At 39.8% G+C, this 17,864-nt stretch overlaps 1 protein-coding gene across 2 annotated transcripts in view; it reads right to left on the bottom strand.

Annotated features, from left to right (window-relative positions):
- The window catches only part of MTMR10 (myotubularin related protein 10), a 71,021-nt gene that overhangs the window by 20,519 nt on the left and 32,638 nt on the right, over nucleotides 1-17,864 (bottom strand). For both annotated transcript variants that reach the window (XM_027827322.3, XM_007053763.4), the window contains exons 3-5: nucleotides 17,624-17,760; nucleotides 15,904-15,976; nucleotides 13,708-13,850 (exon numbers count right to left, since the gene is read on the bottom strand). In XM_027827322.3, the coding sequence (XP_027683123.2) occupies nucleotides 13,708-13,850; nucleotides 15,904-15,976; nucleotides 17,624-17,760 (353 nt within the window). The remainder of the gene's footprint in view (nucleotides 1-13,707; nucleotides 13,851-15,903; nucleotides 15,977-17,623; nucleotides 17,761-17,864) is intronic.

The following is a 17,864-nucleotide window of genomic DNA, read 5'->3' as shown; positions in this document are numbered from 1 at the left end:
GGGCCAAATCTCAGAAATGGAGCAAAGCCCCCATAAAATTCCAAGCAAGGCTCTTTTCATACCCCAATGCTCCAAGCGGGGCTCATTTTAAAGGCTTTATGTTTGCCTTCTTCCTCCCCTCCAAATAAATGCTCAAAATTTGCTGTTTTACTAAAATGTGCCTCCTTCACCTCCAAAGGAAGTATCTGAGAAAAGTGAAGGTCATTTTACTATATTAAATCTACTCCAAAAGTCTAGGTACAGGAAATTCCACCTGTCAAAGTTATTAAAAATCTTACTAGAGATTTATTTATTAAAAACTACTTTGCTCTGCAAGGAGCTGTTGAGACCTGTTACAGAGAGCTTCTTGACATTCAAAGCACTGAAGAATCTTCCTGCCTGGGATCTCTGCTACTGCTGGCCGCAGGATAATGGACTGAACATCTTAAAGATGCCTTTGCATCTTTGCCTTTGCAGGATGCCCAGCACTTGTACTGAATGTACACTGAGAAATTTTATCTTGTCTTTTTTTAAGCACACTTATTAATAAGTAAATAGCACTGCATCCAAATGCAATGGGACTATCTAAACCAGGAGTGGGGAACCTATGGCCCCCGGGCTGCATCCGGCCTGCTGCTTCATTTCATCCAGCCCGTGGGAAGTCTCCGTGCCACGGGCTGGAAGCCCCGAGCCTGTCCCTGCGGCCCCTAGGTGCAATCAGAAAATCTCCATGCATGGCCACTGCCCCCCCCGGCGCCAGCTCCGCAGCTCCCACTGGCTGGGAACCACGGCCAATGGGAGCTGCGGGGGCAGCACCTGCAGGCATGGGCAACACCCGCAGGCATGGGCGGCATGCACTGCACAGAGCTGCTGGGCCCTTTCGCCTAGGGGCTGGACATGCCAGCCACTTCTGGGAGCAGCGCAGAGGCATAGCAGGCAGGGAGCCTGCCTTAGCCCCACTGTGCTGCCAACCAGAAGCCGTGTGAGGTAAGCGCCACCCGGCCAGAGCCCACACTCTGAACCTTCTGCCCCAGGTCGGAACCACCTCCCACACCCCAACTTCCTCCCAGACCCCACACCTCCACCCTCACCCCAACCACCTGCCCCAGCCCTGAGCCCCTTCCCACACCCCCTCCCAGAGCCTGCACCCCAACCCCCTGCCCTGAGCCCCCTCCCGCGCTCCAAACCCCTTGGCCCCCTCCTTCACCTCAAACCCCTCATCCCCTGTCCCACCCCAGAGCCCGCACCCCCAGCTGGAGCCCTCACCCGCTCCCACACCCCAACCCCTGCCCCAGCCTAAATCCCCCTCCCGCACCATGAACCCCTCATTTCTGGCCCCACCCCAGAGCCAAGGGGAAACCCCGAGTCTCTGCGCTCCCCCCCCTCCCCGGCTCTGTGTGGCGTGAGATTTTTCCTGTGGGTTAATGGCTCCTGATAGAAAAAAGGTTCCCCATCCCTGATCTAAACATTAAGATAGGGAGCTAGATTTTGAGAGGCAAAAGTACTTTTTATAAAGAGATACATTTTTAATTATTTGTGTATTCAAAGTTGTATCAAATTACATATGAAAAGTAATACAATGGGCCAGATTTTCACAGGTACTGGGTGCACTCATATTACTGAATATTGTACTGATATTACTACACTGAAGTTGTAGGTGCTCACCATTTCTGATTTTCAGCCTTGAAGATTGTAAGCAAAAGCTCATGTATGAGGAAATGGAACCTAGCTATATATAGTGTGCCTCTTCACATGCCAAACATGCCATAAAATACAGTATCGCCACTTGGACTTGTCAAAAATTATTTTGTTAAAGGCTTTATAATGAGTAAAGTCTTAAACCTATATTAAGACTTATACTAAGCAGTCCTATTCAGTAGCAAAGAGACATCAACAAGTTAATGTAATTTTAAGGGTGAAGATCATAAGTATGACTATTAGTTCCTGTTGTTCAGTTTGGGTTACATTACAGGATGGTGACCCAAATACACAGAATTACAACTGCAGGGATCACACCAGAAAAATCACACCCCACCCTATTGGGTACTCTTTTGTACTTCATTAAATGTTGCCTATTACCTCTTTATTTTGCTACATTTTAGCCCCCATACAGCATAGATAGGTACATTTAGGGCACTATTTAAAAACAAACAAACAAACATTCTTTGCTTCCAAGGCATTGAGAAAGTTCTCTCATGTTTTGTTTCACTTGTTATGGGGAAAATTTTCTTATAGTCATACACATGAAAACAAGATTGCTGGGACAGGCCATTAAGGGATTAATACAACTGATGGCACGATGCCTCAGAAAAGTCAGAGAGTACATTCAGGCTTAACTCTGTATGGGGATTACTACAGTATTTCTAGTCCTAAGTATAAAAGGAACTTAAAAGTGGCTATATTTTCATTTTGATTTGACTTTTGATGAGAACATTCTCTATTTGTAGAACCAACTTTTAATGGCTGCATACTGACTAATTGCAAACTATTTTTTGCACACTATAAATGTCACAAAAATCCTTATATAGTCTTAAAGGAACAGTTCCCTATACCTCTTCTCCTATACTACTGTTTTCAGTTCAACAATGAAACTACAGCACAAAACAGGTTAGGTCTGATGTCATTCCAGTTTAAGTAGTCACTGGAAAATTACTTCGCATGGGGGCTTTGAAACTGTTTACTTAATTAAGCAGATTCTTGTTTGGGTTTTTTGTTTGTTTCTTTGTTTTTTTACAGGTGGAGGAGGAGGGCTGGTCCATTTCTTTAAAAGTGCTTAAACTCTAGGTGAAACACTGGGTTCATTACAATACTGATTGTATACTCCATTTAGAAAACTATTTCAGCTATTTCACAGGGTTCCAAGGGTAGGAAAGGACCATTAGCCATCACAAAAAATGGATAACTCCATTTGAATTGCTAGAAGTCATGCATGTGAAATCTCGATATACTTTATGTTTTAACATAAAAATCTTAGCTGAAAATCAACATGACTGGCAGAGTAAGTATTCATTTTACTATCAGACTTCTATACTTCAGAAAAAGCTTCTTACACTGTTGCTATTTCCAGCTATGTAATTTCTGTAACATAATGAGCACCTTCTTTTGTCTATTAAAAGGATCACTTTAATCAATCTATTGCACTAAAACAAGAACAGAGGTCTGCAAATGTACAGATGCTGGGCTTAATTCTCTAATTTATTAATCAGTTTTACACTTGTGTAACTCCACTGAACTCAGTGGAGTTACTCCTAATACACATTTCTGCGAGAAGAGTCAAAGCCCCCTAGGTGTAGTAGTTTGATCAAGATTGGAGAGTTGAATTGCAAGCAAAGAAAAGGATATAATTTCAAATCAGAAAATTGAAAAGAGCTAATTTTAAAATCAAATATTTGAAACCTGGCTCCTTCTCCATTTGCCTGACAAGTCTTGAGTTCAGGATTTTGTGATATCACCAAAACTACCTGAAACAGCGCCTTCCAGCATTATTTTAGGTGGCAGTGACCTTCACTGCAACAAGGAAATACTAGACTTTGAACCTGAGAAATAAGTGGAGGAGGGGCACCTTTTCAAAATCTTCATTTCAACACAGAATCATAGAAAGGATGGGAAACGATTTAGGTCACATACATGGTACAGCTCTCTGTAAGGCTATGTACTGCATTTTTTCTAGTGCTTTGTCTAGTTTGGTTTTAACATATAAACAAATGTTCTTGTAATTTTTGAGTTGAAAACAAAAGCAATTATTTAAGATCCCAAATCACTACGAACACATATGTAAACAATCTTTAAAAATCACCTTTAATTTCCCTCTGGAACACATGCAAAACCTAAGAAAACTGAAATATTTATTAAAATTGGATAAGATTTAATTAGGTTTTCATATACCATGAAGCAAACAACTGGAACACATAAGATAGTAACTGCCAATTCAGGCCCTGATTCTGCATTGTGATCTGAACAGGCCGACTGTTGCATCAATAGAGTCCCCCCAGTGAAGTGAATAAAGTATCTCCCAGATGCAGTAGTCCACCTGTGCTGATCATAGTGTAGAGTCATGGCCTCTCTTTCTTCCAGATAAATGTTAACATTTTGTTCTGCTACAATCTTCACTTGGAATTTTAGACCAGTGAAATTAATACAGCCTATCAAACAACAATTTATTTGCTAACAAGAACTAAAGCCCTATTTGTGTTCTATCCATATAGTAGCTTTATTGCCTGGGACTTTAAAGACAAGCAAATTCCACAGTCCTCAGCAGAATGCAGTCAGAAGCTGAAAGCTCAATCTGAAGACAAACATGTTTTACCGGAAGCGTTCTTGTATCAAACTGATAAACGTTCAGCATTTTTCCCAACTGCAATTGTGCAAAACCAAAGATATTCAGAACCATCATTTAAAAAACAGGAGAACAGTTTTCACTTACAGGAGAGATTGTTAATTAAAAAGTAAAAATAATGGACTTAATTACCCCTATCAGTGCTCACTGTTGCAAATTACATCTCCCTGTACCAGCAGTGCCCCAAGAGCAATTCCACGTCTTGGAAACGCAGGTGATGTTTGCACTGCAACTCTCCCTGCAATTCCACATCTTGGAAACACAGGTGATGTTTGCACTGCAATCACAGGTGAAAGTAAGCCGGTCCGGTCCAGTCCGGCGTACTGGCAAGAGCCAGTACAACGTGCTGGACCAGACTGGCTTCCCCAGGCTGGTGCTTAAAAGGCCCCAGGGCTCCCAGCCCTAGCCCTGGGGCCTTTAAATCTTGATTTAAAGGGCCTGGCCCCGCCTCTTCCAGTTGAGGCCACGCCCCTTGCTCAGGACTCCGGAGTATGGTAAGTCCTTTAAGTTACTTTCACCCCTGACTGCAACCCTCCCCACCACACTTCTAACAGAGGAGGATAGCTCTAATTTAGGATCCAGGCTCCTCAGCCGTCCCATTAGAGGAAGCTGCTTGAGGCATGTACCAGACAAGCACATCCCCTGGTTGTGCAGGCCATTCTACTCCCCAGTCCACACCATCTGCTTTTATGGTTTCACTAGCAAGATGCAGGCCCCCCTCCATGGCACTGCAACTGTCCACACCTGGTAGAGATTTGCCAATGGAAACCCATGTAACAAGGACTGAATCAAGTTCCATAATACAGTTTATTAATACTCCATATTTTCAAATCCTCTTTTGGCACAATGAAAAAATAACCCTCTTGACCCCCAACACACAGGCTACATCTACACTAACAGCTAGGGGTGTGATTCCAGCTCACGTAGATGTACTCGTGTTAGCTCTCATGTGAGCTAGCACGGTAACAATAACAGGGTAGCCGCGGTAGCACTGACAATGACAGCAAGTTCTAGAAGCAATGAGCTCATCCAGGGGTTCAGGCGGATTTGAACTCAGGATGGCTAGCACAGTGTTGTCACTGCCCATGCTACTGCAGCTGTGCTATTATTTTTAGTGTGCTAGTTCAGATGAGAGCTAACACGCGTGTGTCTACGTGACTGGGAATCACACCCCTAGCTCTTAGTGTTGTAGCCTCAGACAACTGTCCACAGCTCTTATGCCATGCTCAGTCCAATTTCAAATGCTAAGAAAGTTTTCTACCACTTTGTAGTAATTCATAGGATATGTCTACACTGCAATAAGACACCCACATGGGTTCCTGGGCCTCAGGGCTATAAAACTGCAGTGCAAATAGTGGGCTTGGGCTGGAACGTGGGCTCTTGGACCCTACGAGGAGATGTCTACACCGCAATTTTATAGCCCTGCAGCTTGAGTCCCAGTCAGCAGACACAGTTACATCTGTTTTATTGCAGTGTAGATATACCCATAAAGGCCAATTATATGCAGCAGCTATTTGATTTGTGTGTAACAATACAGATAGTGTAGATAATAGGTAAGAGTATAACTATTTCTACACACTGAAGATTAAGTTGCGATTTTTTCTCATTTCAGAATCTTTGTTTATGCAAGCATGTTACATTATTGAATTGCACAGTATTTTCTACTAGGCCCTAAGAGAAACACTAAAACAGAGATTTTATTTTTTTTTAATTTACTTAACTGAGTTTCATTTTGAGAAATCACTCCAGGAGCCCATGTCTCCAAAGACTCTAAAGACATACATGCCCTGGAGATCCCAACAAAGATTATACCTTTTGTATTCCTGAACCTGACAGATAACTAATTTCGTGATTTGTGCAACAAATAATTAGAGTGTGCTCAGTCACCTTTTGTGTGAGCCAGTGATACAGGCCCACTGACTAGAACTGTCTGATGTACATCAGGTACTCCTAGGGGAATTCTGCACCACTACGCAATGCAGAATTTTGCAGAAATGAATGTTGTGCATGCAGAATTTCCTTTCCCCCACAGAAATGGCCTGTGGTGCTGCTGACCACCACTAGTGGCTGCTGGACCCAGCGGAGCCCAACTCACACACAGAAGACACTGCTGGGGGCAGTGGGAGGGAGCTAGAGGGTTTCTAACAGCTGCCGTTCCCAGCATGCCCTGAGGGAAGGAGAGGGCGGCGCACAGGAAACTCTGTGCAAGCCTGGGACTAAGCATCAGGCTGTTTCTCCTTCTGGATCCCTGGGGCTGTAGGGGGTGAGTGTCTGGGCAAGCGGAGGCCCCATGCCTGGGCTCTGGCAGGGGAGGCGGTGTGGGAATCTGGGCCAGGGAGGCCTAGAGCTGGGCTCTGGGTGGGAGGGGTTGTGAGTGCCTGGCCTCCGGCTGCGGTCTGGTAGGGGAAGGGGGCAGAGAAACAGGAAGTTGGTTGTCATAGGGGTTTCTTTAACTCTACTCCTGGGGGAATTTTTGAGAGTGTCTGTATTGTTACAGACATACTTGCTGACAGGTATTTTGAAATAAACTACCAAAATAATTGAAACTGGCGTGATTATGTAGTGTTATTTTGACAAATAAAATTTGCAGAATTTTAGTATATTATGTGTAGAATTTTTATTTTGTCACAGAATTTTTATTTTTTGGCACAGAATGCCCCCAGGAGTAATCAGGAGAAGCTACAACAAGCAGCAGAGGATAAAACTAAGGCAGTAAAAAAAAAGAAGCTGTTTAAAGGCATTTCAAATGAAAAATAAAGAACTGAAAGAGAGGATAATGCTGGGGCCTGAGAGGTTAAGAAATGTTGGGTCTCTGCAATACTGTCACTGTGTACAAAAGGTGACAACTAAAAACAAAAAAGAAGTGTCTCATCTCCCCTCCCCTGCTACCACTAAAAATATTTATGACTTGTGGGGGAAGAGCTGGTTTTGATTGGACAGGAATAAGGATTTGGCCTGGATTACTTTTTCTCCTTTTCCCTGTATAATTATGTGTCTGTGTATATAATGAAAGAAAAGGAGTATGTAGCTCACGAAAGCTTATGCTCAAATAAATTGGTTAGTCTCTAAGGTGCCACTAGTACTCCTTTTCTTTCTGCGAATACAGACTAACACGGTTGCTACTCTGAAACCTGTGTATATAATATAGATCTCACACACCTCACACATTTTAAAAAAGCTTCTCAGAGGAATGGAGATGTGGGTGTTGGAGACTGGAAAGACCGAGAAATTGCAGATATATTTAGGCAGTAGGACACTACAGGGCGTACGCCACTCTTTTGTACTGCCAAGTCCCACATGCATTGTCAGGCAACATACCAAAGGCAAAATCTTGCAGCCACCAAAGTGATAATATCCCAGAATGACGCATCCCTGGTCAGTCTTATTTGACAGTTCTGAAATTGGTCCATAGTATCATTTAATAACCGTTCAATATTGTTGCACCAAATACTTACGAATTAAAATTAAGTGATATATTATAGTTAAACCTGTGCAATCAGTACAATATCAAACATTTTAAATTGTACTTTATATAGCCAGCTGCTATAATGGCCAGTAGCAGTCCTTTTTAATTATTACCACATTTAATCGTAACTGAAATTAAATTAAAATTCTTGCTTTTCATTAAACTGTGAAACTAGCTATTACTTCTCTTTTCAAGTTTCCTGGCTTAAGCCTTCCCCCAACCCTCTTACTCCTACTTCCCCTTCCTCCCACACCCATCTGGTTTTTCTTCTTTTGGAGGCTTCTCAGCTTTAATCTGAGGGAAAAACAGCTGAGTCAAATTGTAAAATAATGATGGGTCTGGAGATTTCCCCCATGATTCACTAGCCCAACCTTGTATCTATATTCTTCTGGATATCATGCCCCTTCAAATGGACATGTAACTTAAGAGTGCAAGGGAGCATTTAAGAAGTACATTGGCTGCTGTTTCATAGTTAAGACTGAAGCTAGCTTCTTATTATAATCCTGATTTTCAAACCCCTTCCTAATAATGTCCTCCAAAATAAATTAATCCTCCTGAAATTTCAAACATTCTGGCATCCTCAGGTAAAAGTTTTCTGAGCAGTTTAGGTATGGGGTGTTTGTGGGGAAAATCAGAAAAAATGAGCTTTTAAAGTTGTATCATTATCATTAACACAGCATATTTGTTTATGGACACAGTCAAATAATCAACTATATGTTCCCTATATTGGCTACAATAGCTTCAAACTTATTATTTTTCCATTGTAGACACAGATCAGTACTATTAGTTCCTGAATGTCTCATACCTGCTGGAATATTAACAAATCGCTTTGCTACTAGAGCCTATTCTTCCTCCTCCTCCCCCGCAAATATCCCCTAAGCTCACTCTCCTTAGGGATAGACCACATTCTTTGGGCCCAAGTCTTCAAACACTGACACACACAACCTGACTCAGAGAAACAGTCCAATTCATTTCAAGGGACCACTCACGTGACTCAAATTACTCTTTTTTACAGGTTTTTACAGTATCAGGCCTCCAGACACCAAATATGTGAAAAGGTTAAGAAGAATTCAAAGCTAGTTTTTAAAATAATTTTATTCAAGTTTTTCTAAATACCTGCTTTTAAAAGTAAGTCACAGTCTCAGTTTGCAGAGTACAACACTTAAGTTGGCCCAGTTTCCAGCAGTGAATACGTTCTTTGATGTTTACTGTGTTTAGATATCTCAAAGTCTTCTACAGACACAGTGAAAAGGTAAGTGTCTTTGTTTTGCTTCAACAGTGACTTCATTCATAACACAGAGGAACACTGTCCTAAGGGGATCATGCTCAGATCATGCTCACTCTGGGAGCCTAAGGGGAATTCCTCTGCTCTGACTTGCACAGCCAAGTTCAGTTATGCAAATTTTCCAAATTAAATGTCATGTTGGGGATCTGATTTATAAATCATTAAAGTTCAGTCATTACAACTGCTTCATTGGTAGGCTTCTGATTTTAAATGGAGGCTGCCTCAGACAATGAAACAGAATCTGTAACAATGGGTCAGGGTCAGTTCTACTATTTGACTTTTCTTCCCAATTATTTTAAACTGTCAAGAGAGGGAAAAAAATGTTATCTGGGACGACCTTTTTCTGTTATAAATCTCTCACATTTGTCTTCAGTTGAATTAGTCTGGCCAATTCACAGTTCATGACACAACTGCTGAGCTTTACGGTCTCATTACCCAATATTTGAAACAGGCATCCTTTAAATTAAGCTGTCCAATCAACAAGCCCTTGGAGGAATTTATAAATATACAATTCCATGCAGCTCATAGTTTTCATGAATAGTTCATAACCTAGCACAAGAAGTGGCACACAAATTAATTAGGCAAAAAATGATATAGAAGACACATACATATTTTGATTTTTCCCAGGGGAAAAGTTGGGATTTCTCTAGAACTTTATGTAGTGTAAAATACACTATGCCACCTTTGAGCCAAAGAAAACTCTAAGATTTTTTCCCAATAGAATTCAACAAGGCCCTGATTTTTAAAGATGTGGCCCTCTTTGCACCCACAAATTGTAGGCAGAATTGTAGACATAATTTTGTATCCACAATTAATGTTGCATGGACAGTGCACAAGTAATATTAAAGGAGTACTCAAAATCGTAGGTGTAAAAAGGCTGGCTAGGCCCCCCTCACAAAATAATCTCTTACTCACTGCTGAAAAAAAGAAGCAGAGGCCAGATAAAAAAGCATGCCACAACACAGATCTGAAAGATGTAAGCTAAACACCTGGAGACAGAAGCATCTGATCCAAGATACTGTTGGATCATATTAAAGAAGTTCTGTATTAAAATCACAAATGAGTTTGATTCCCCATAGTTTAAATTCCAGGGTATTACTAATTAAGAGGTCTCTTGGTTTTTGGTACTGTTTCTCTCCCTCTGTGTGTGAAACTTGCAAGCTGCTAATTGTGTTAGTACATTCTAAGACAGAGTCTGTTCTCAAAGCAATTCACAGAGACTCAAAGCAATACTCTAACAACAGAAACAGCACCCAGAGACTCCCCGCCCTTTTGTTGTATTAACAATTGTGATTAAAGTAGAGATAGAGGATGTATGTGGATGGATGCTTGGTGTGGATAATAACTGAATGATCAGGGAGGTGCCAGCGTAAGAATCCAGTGTCCATCGGCCGAAGAAGGCGTCAAGTGGAAATAACCAGAGGACCCCCGGAGGGCAGACTGGAATCCACCCAACAGCCTCAAGAATGGGAGAACCAAAGAACAAGATAACATCTTGGAGCCGTCAGGAATGTGCCATCTGCTGATTGATTCAGCAACAGCATGATGCAGCAATTCCCATAGACTGGCATAGGAAGAAATTCCTATAAAAATAGACTCTAAAAAGTGAGAACTTTGGGGTCTGATTCTGCAAACCAACTTCCAGGAGCATCAGATGAGCATCTGACAAGGCCCTGCTCCCTCCTCATGTCCAGGCCACCTGGCCAGTGGCTTGGCATGAGCAACTCTAAGGCTGGTAACTATGATAACAACTTTGCAGAACCTGTGTGTGTGTGTGTGTATGAATGAATGCGTGAATAAATATGAGATTGAATGGAATGTTATAGCTATAACTAACTGCTTACTATGATAACAACCTTGCAGAACCTGTGTGTGTGTGTGTGTATGAATGAATGTGTGAATAAAGATGAGATTGAATGGAATGTTACAGCTGTAACTAACTGCTTACTATGATTCTTTCTGTATTCACAATAAATGTGGTATTTTGCCTTTTTCCCTTTAATAAGATCCTGCTGGTTTTTATTTTATTGGTACAACAATACCACAGGTTCCTTCTTCTCTGATTATGCTACATCCTAAAATAATCTAAACAAAATCCTGACTGGACCAAAACTTCAGTTACATATGTAAAGTGTTCTTATCATTCTGCATTAGCCAGAAAGTTGATTTTTTTTGTCATTTTGCCCTCCAGTGAGGCAAAGGTGCTTCTAAATGTATTTTGGTCTTCAAAATTATGTAGGAGCTCAGCATTCGCATAATTAAAAAGTTAAGATTTTCAGTAACTGTTTATTTTGTTAGTGCCAACTAACTAGGCATATAAAAGTGGTGATGCCAGATAGAATATCCTGCTTGTACAAGTTACATTTATTTTCCTGGTTAAAAAAGAAAGGTGCAGAGAGCCAGAAAAGAATTCAACGGGAGAGGAAGGAAAGTCTACATCATCAGTATTGGAAGGAAATGTCAAACAGTCTAGGTTGCTTGTTTGATGAGTACAAACCAGTTTGCAGGTCAGGAAATTCCCTTTTATTTAAACACTGAAAATAGGAATGCAGCTAATAAACTATCTAATCTGTTTTGGATCTAGGATTTTATAGTTTTTACATTCCCCCCCGAAGGAATCAGACTCCTTTTCTAAATCAGTCTTCCCAGAATTTAAAAAGCCCAGCACCAATATATCAGGAAGTGCCAATGAATGGTCTTGTATCAGGAAGTGCCAATGAATGGTCTTGTTGTTCAGGCTTTACTGAACTCCAAACATTCACTTGGAATTTTTGACAAATTTGGAACACCAAGCATTTGCCAGAAAATACTTGTCCAGATTCCAGGAGGTATATTTAAATTTCAGCATTCTAACCTTTCGGTAACTTTAGGTTTCAAATTTCCAGTACATACTTGGAAGTACCTAACATTTTCCATTTTCAGCTGTAAAACAATCTCTACAGTGGGATATGTAGCTCAAATATATCATTTGACTGCAGCCTTGGAAGTTTTAAACCAACCTTTAAAATACTCGTTCCCTAAGTCTGCAGTCAGTTTTTAAAGTAGAACAGATTTGATTTCACTAGTGCACCGAAAGAGTATTACAAGGGGGGTGGAAATTACACAACAGTAAGCACACAATGCAAGTGCACACTGGAAAACATTTGCACAAATTTCCAGTTTGCGCATGCACATGACTAACAACATACACATTTAGCTATGTGCACGCACAATAGGAGATTTTTGAGTTCACAACTGGAAACGAACATATAAAGCAGATGTATAAATACACATCTAGGTGAGGCCTAAAAACCAGGCTTTAAGTTTTGATGATGCAGGAGACTGGTAATTGGCCTTTAACCTTTGGGTCACGGGTCTGAATTTGACCTCTCATAATGGCAAAAACAATTAATATCCAAAAGTTGTCTGCATATCTAAAGGAGTTCCATTTTCTAAAGACTAAACTACTCACCCTCCACTGAGGGTTTTCCAGAACAAAGTTGGTGTATACTGGGAAAATAAACACTTCCTGTACTGCACCTCAAGTGAACATACTTCAGACACGTGACGGGGTAAGGCCAGATGGCTATGGAAAAGTAGTGGGAGATAGATATATTAGCTCCAGGCTAAACAAATCCCTGGTACCAGGATAAGTGAAATGGCAGCTGCTCCAGGTCAATTAAGACACCTGGGGCCAATTAAGAACTTTCCAGAAGGCAGGGAGAAGGCTAGGTTGACTGGGACACCTGAAGCCAATCAGGGGCTGGCTGAAACTAGTTAAAAGCCTCCCAGTTAGTCAGGTGGGGGTGCATGACAGGAGCTGTGGGAGGAAGTTGTGCTGGTGGAGAGACTGAGTAGTACACGCCATATCAGGCACAAGGAAGGAGGCCCTGAGGTAAGGGTGAAGTGGAGCTTGAGAAAGTGAGGGCTACTGTGGGGGAAGTAGCCCAGGGAATTGCACGTCATATTTCTAAAAGGTCAGCTACCATAGCTGATACTATTAGGGTCCCTGGGCTGGAGCCTGGAGTAGAGGGTGGGCCTGGGCTCCCCCCGCCCTTTGCCCCCTGATTAATCACTGAGACTGGGAGACAACAGAGACTGTGTAAGGAAGGATAACTTCTCCTCACCTCCCTCACTGGCTTATAATGAAAATGGCTCAGTAGACTGTGGCCCTTGTCTCTAGAGAGAGAAGGGTTACGTGGAGGGTCACAATGAGCCTCTGAGGCTAGCAAAATCCGCCAGGAAACGTGGGACTCATGGAGGCAAGGACAGAGCTTTGTCACAAGACCCTAGCTCCTTCAATCTAGAACCATTCAAATATCTACATATGTATTTTCTTGATGTATTAGTGAAAATACACTATATAACATCTTCTGTTACATCAATGTTTAGGCATATTTACCTCATCTGTACTAGAAAAGAGTCACATTTCATCCTGAGATGATTTTCTGTAACCAGATTATCTTAAAACACTATTATAGATACAAACCTGCATTTTAGAAAGACTAAAAGGTAGTTTTTAATTGGTGAGACTGAATTAGTCTTCTTTCATCTCTATCAAGAGCTTAAAAAAACATGAGAAATTCCATAATACCAGAGATGGCACTGCAGGAACTCCAACACAATAAGGAATTTTAAGGAAAAACTGCATGTTTTTAATACCTTTTTTGCACTTTCAGGGCCCGCTTCATCAAAGCGAAATCGGACAATACGGAAATCTTTGCAATAAATAATTAATTCTGTTGGATTAAATTTAAGTTTCTGGTTGGGACCAAGGACCTTCTGTTTCCTCTTTGTGTCATTAACTAAAACAAAAAACAAACATTGTTAAAGATCAAGTATAGAATATACACTTAAAAAAAAATACTGTTAGTTACATTCAGATGACACCAGTAAGACTGTAAAAATTAATATTGTTTGAGTAGAACAGATGCAGCTCCTTGTGAGTCACATTACAATCAAATGTCTAGCTCTCCAAACACAACTGACTTATAGCTGTTGTCCTCATTTCCCCTATGTCCGAATGACCATTGGTGACGGATAATTATATTCCACAAACAAGGGATTTCACATACAGCACCTCTTAGCAACCCATCTTGCCTCCCATGTTGCTCAGCATGAGTCCTCTCCTGACAAGGTCATTTCTTAATGATTGGCTAATGAAGCATCATTACTAGGATGATATACAACTTGATCTCTGCCTATTAAAACCTGCTTGCTCAGTATGTCACTTTTTAAGGCATTTCACTAATAAAACCTTGACTTCTGTGTAAACACACTGACACTAATCTGTCCAAAATTTTGGAAGGGAAATACTGCACCCCTTCTAAACCCACCACAACTTAATTCAGTTAAAAAGGAAAGTGGACAACACAGCTCTGCGGGTGCCCCTTGGGATAGAAATAGGGTCAAGTAGCTCACCTCTTCTCTCCATCCTAATACTATCCACTGTTTGGCTATGGAGGATTAGGAATCTATGCCAACCCTTGCAAATTTCTCCCAGAGATGACCTCTCTTAACGGAATCAAAAGTCAATTTCAAATTGACAGAGACCACCTATTATTTTACTTCCTTGGGACAAATGAGTAACGGCAAAACAATCAATCGTGGAGCAGCCATTCCTGAAAGTGGCTTGCTCCCATGCAAATAGATTACAACTCTCTATGCAATCCACTAATCTCCAATATCTGGGATAGATTTTTAAAACCATCGGAGACATTAATTGCTCAGTAATTCCCAGGATAATTTCTGTCACCTTTTCTATATAGTGAAAAAATAACACCAGTGAACCAACCTGCAAGAAAATATCCTCTATTATTTATATTAATAATACCAATTAATATTATAAATATAATATTTATATTATCAATTGCTAATACCAAGGCCCACCAAACGATACAGTCTTTATAAACATCTGCAGAGAGAATATCCTCATCAGGAGCTTTGTTATGGAGGTGTTGGTTTATCAAAATTCTATCTTATCCAGTGGAGAGAGGGGATCATTCCAGAAAGAGACATCAGGCAAGGTCCAATGAGATAGACTGTATCAAAAGGCTGATAGATGGGAGTATCAGTATAATGCTGCTCATCCTGTAATTTTGACAATCTTAATAAATACTATGGGAGCTTATGCAGGTCCAAAAGCTGGTCCTCCAAAACTGGATAAAGTTTCTCTCTAATTTTAAACTTAACTAATAGATTCCACTTAATCTGCTTTAAAAATTTATATCTTCAAAATAAGGAATAAAACACACTCGGGCCATAGTTTCTGGCAGAAGACAGAAATTCACCTGCAGAGGATGCTGATTAATGTCCTGTTTAAAAGCCACTATAAAGTTAAAGAAACAAGATCACCTTAAAATCAGAACTGCAATATAATGTATTTTGTTGTGTATGGCCCAATTGGCTTGGTGGTGGGAGTACCATCTATAAATAATTGTAATTCTGATAATCATTGGTTATCTTTTTTCAATTTAAAATCTTAAGGTAGAAGAGATGTTCAATTATATGCAAAACAGTTACAAATTAAATGGAAAACCAACAGTTGTTAAAAAGGCACTGTTTCTTGAACAATTATGAATTCAGAATTGTAATCTCACATACTTTAAAAAGCACATGGAAACCAAATTTAATGCAAGTCTTGCAAAATTTCTCATTTGAATTTTATCCAGTCTTTAGATTGCTTTTCTGACTTGTACCTAAATTTAAATTAATTTGTAACTTCATAGAAAGACTAATGAAATTCAACCTTACCTGTGCACGATTGTGCCTTAATATAGAAAGCAGCTAATAATTTTAACTGTAACATACAAACTCATCTTTTAAGCTTTTCACCATACTTAAATGACTTTTCCATACCTGTGACAACTTGTTCAATGCATGTTAGCGGCACATCATGTTCACCAAGGAGGAGGTTTTTATAATGAAATTTCTGGAACACAGACAAACTCATGATAAATAACAGGAGCTTTACAGCAGTATTGTTTTTACAACACAAGTTAGAGAGAACACTGACAGATATTTCTCAAATAAAAACAATGTGGATTCTATATAAAAAAAGTTAAACAGACAATATTTACTTGGAGTTTTCTAGCCTAATCATGAATCATTTCAGCATCAAACTGACTGCAATTTAAGATGAAAAACCATTACTGCAACTATGAAAAGAAAAATGCATGTCACCTTCCATGAGCAAAGTCAAAGCTTTCTTTTTATAACACCAGATGTAACAAAATAGATTACGTGTGGAGGATTGCTCCTCAGAGCATCTACAGACCCCAGGTTGAAAACTTCAGAAACAGTACACTGAGCCCAAAACATAATTATATATGCTGCAATTAGCCATCTGCTACTATTGTCACATACTATTTTACAAGTGTAGGAGCTACAAAGAGTATAAGCATGTAAAGGACTGTAATTTTTATAGTTTACAAATTTAGTTTAAACTCAGACCACTTGAAGAGAGCAGAGAAATAATATCAGATCACTTCAAATCTAAAATACTGTATTGTGCGTTTTTGTAGGAAAGAATGAGAAAAATGACCGCAGAAGAAGAGAGAGGCAAAAAATGCATTTGATAAGGAAATATAATGCTAATTTAACATATTAATTTAAAAATAATATGCCTTTGGAGCCTTATATATTACTGGTCTCCAAAACTAAGACACTGAATATCATGGAATAGAATTATATTAAACTTTAAGGCTGTTACAGCTATGATTTTCATGCCACAAAATATGAATACAATAAATTTGCTTTGTCATAAAAGCCATGGCCTTTGTCACCCCACTAGTCACTACTGAGCAAGATTCCTTCATGTATTTTCACTAATGTAGTTAAATACACGTCCAGGCGGCAACTGAATACTTTAAAAAAAGTTGTAAATGATTACAAAATTTTTATTGAAAAAAAAGTATAAATGATAACTCAGTTTCAACAACCTTTATTGTATTAAAAATATTCTTTGCCAAGATATTTACAAATTAAACTAAGGTTATGACTTTTGCATGTTTTGCCATGCCCTTTCCCTTTTCTGTTGTTATGAACAACCAGCCTTAATTGTTATATATTGCTGCCTGTATACTAAATATGATCATTTCACTAGTATCTTGTCCTCTCCCTTACTGACTTCAATAGGAGTTGGGCACATATTAAAGATTTTGCTGAATTGGTGCTTATATCTACATAAAGGAATCTTGGAATTCTCAGAATTCAGTAAGGTGTTCCATTATATTTTCCAACGAATAGTAAAGTGTTTGGCTTTTTAACAGCACTTCCCAAAACACCCTCCTGCAAACAGTAGCTCGCTGTACTTCCATCATTAACTGCTTTGATACCATAGTTCAAATGACGTGGAAAATAATACTCTGATGTCAAAAACTTACGATCTGTAGATACAATAGGGCAAATTAAGGATTGGCACACCAATAATTCAGGATGGATATTTGAACTTCCTTTGTTTTATAGAATGAGGCTAGACCTCTCAATTACTTGAGGAATTTATTGTGGTTTAACCGAATCTATTTTATTAATCCTATTTATCATGAATCATGATGTATCAATTGTGAGAGAAACAAACCTGAAGTGGCATGGGATCATCCGTAATAAATGAAATCTTGAAGTTACTGCAAACCAATTTCCCCCAGAGATCATACTGACTTGTATCTGTTGCAATACATTTTCTCACAAAGTTGACTTCATTTACCACAATTTCACCTAAAACAAAACCAGAAAAAAAGAGTAAGCTATTTAAATCTCTTTAAAGATAGAAACATTGCAAGTTGGTGATTTCAGGTAAGGTGTTCCCCTTAACCTTTACT

The sequence above is a fragment of the Chelonia mydas genome, chromosome 10, assembly GCF_015237465.2.
Source record: "Chelonia mydas isolate rCheMyd1 chromosome 10, rCheMyd1.pri.v2, whole genome shotgun sequence".
Classification (NCBI taxonomy): domain Eukaryota; kingdom Metazoa; phylum Chordata; order Testudines; family Cheloniidae; genus Chelonia; species Chelonia mydas.
The sequence above is the reverse complement of the archived record's forward strand: the minus strand, read 5'-3'. Positions and strand labels throughout refer to the sequence as shown.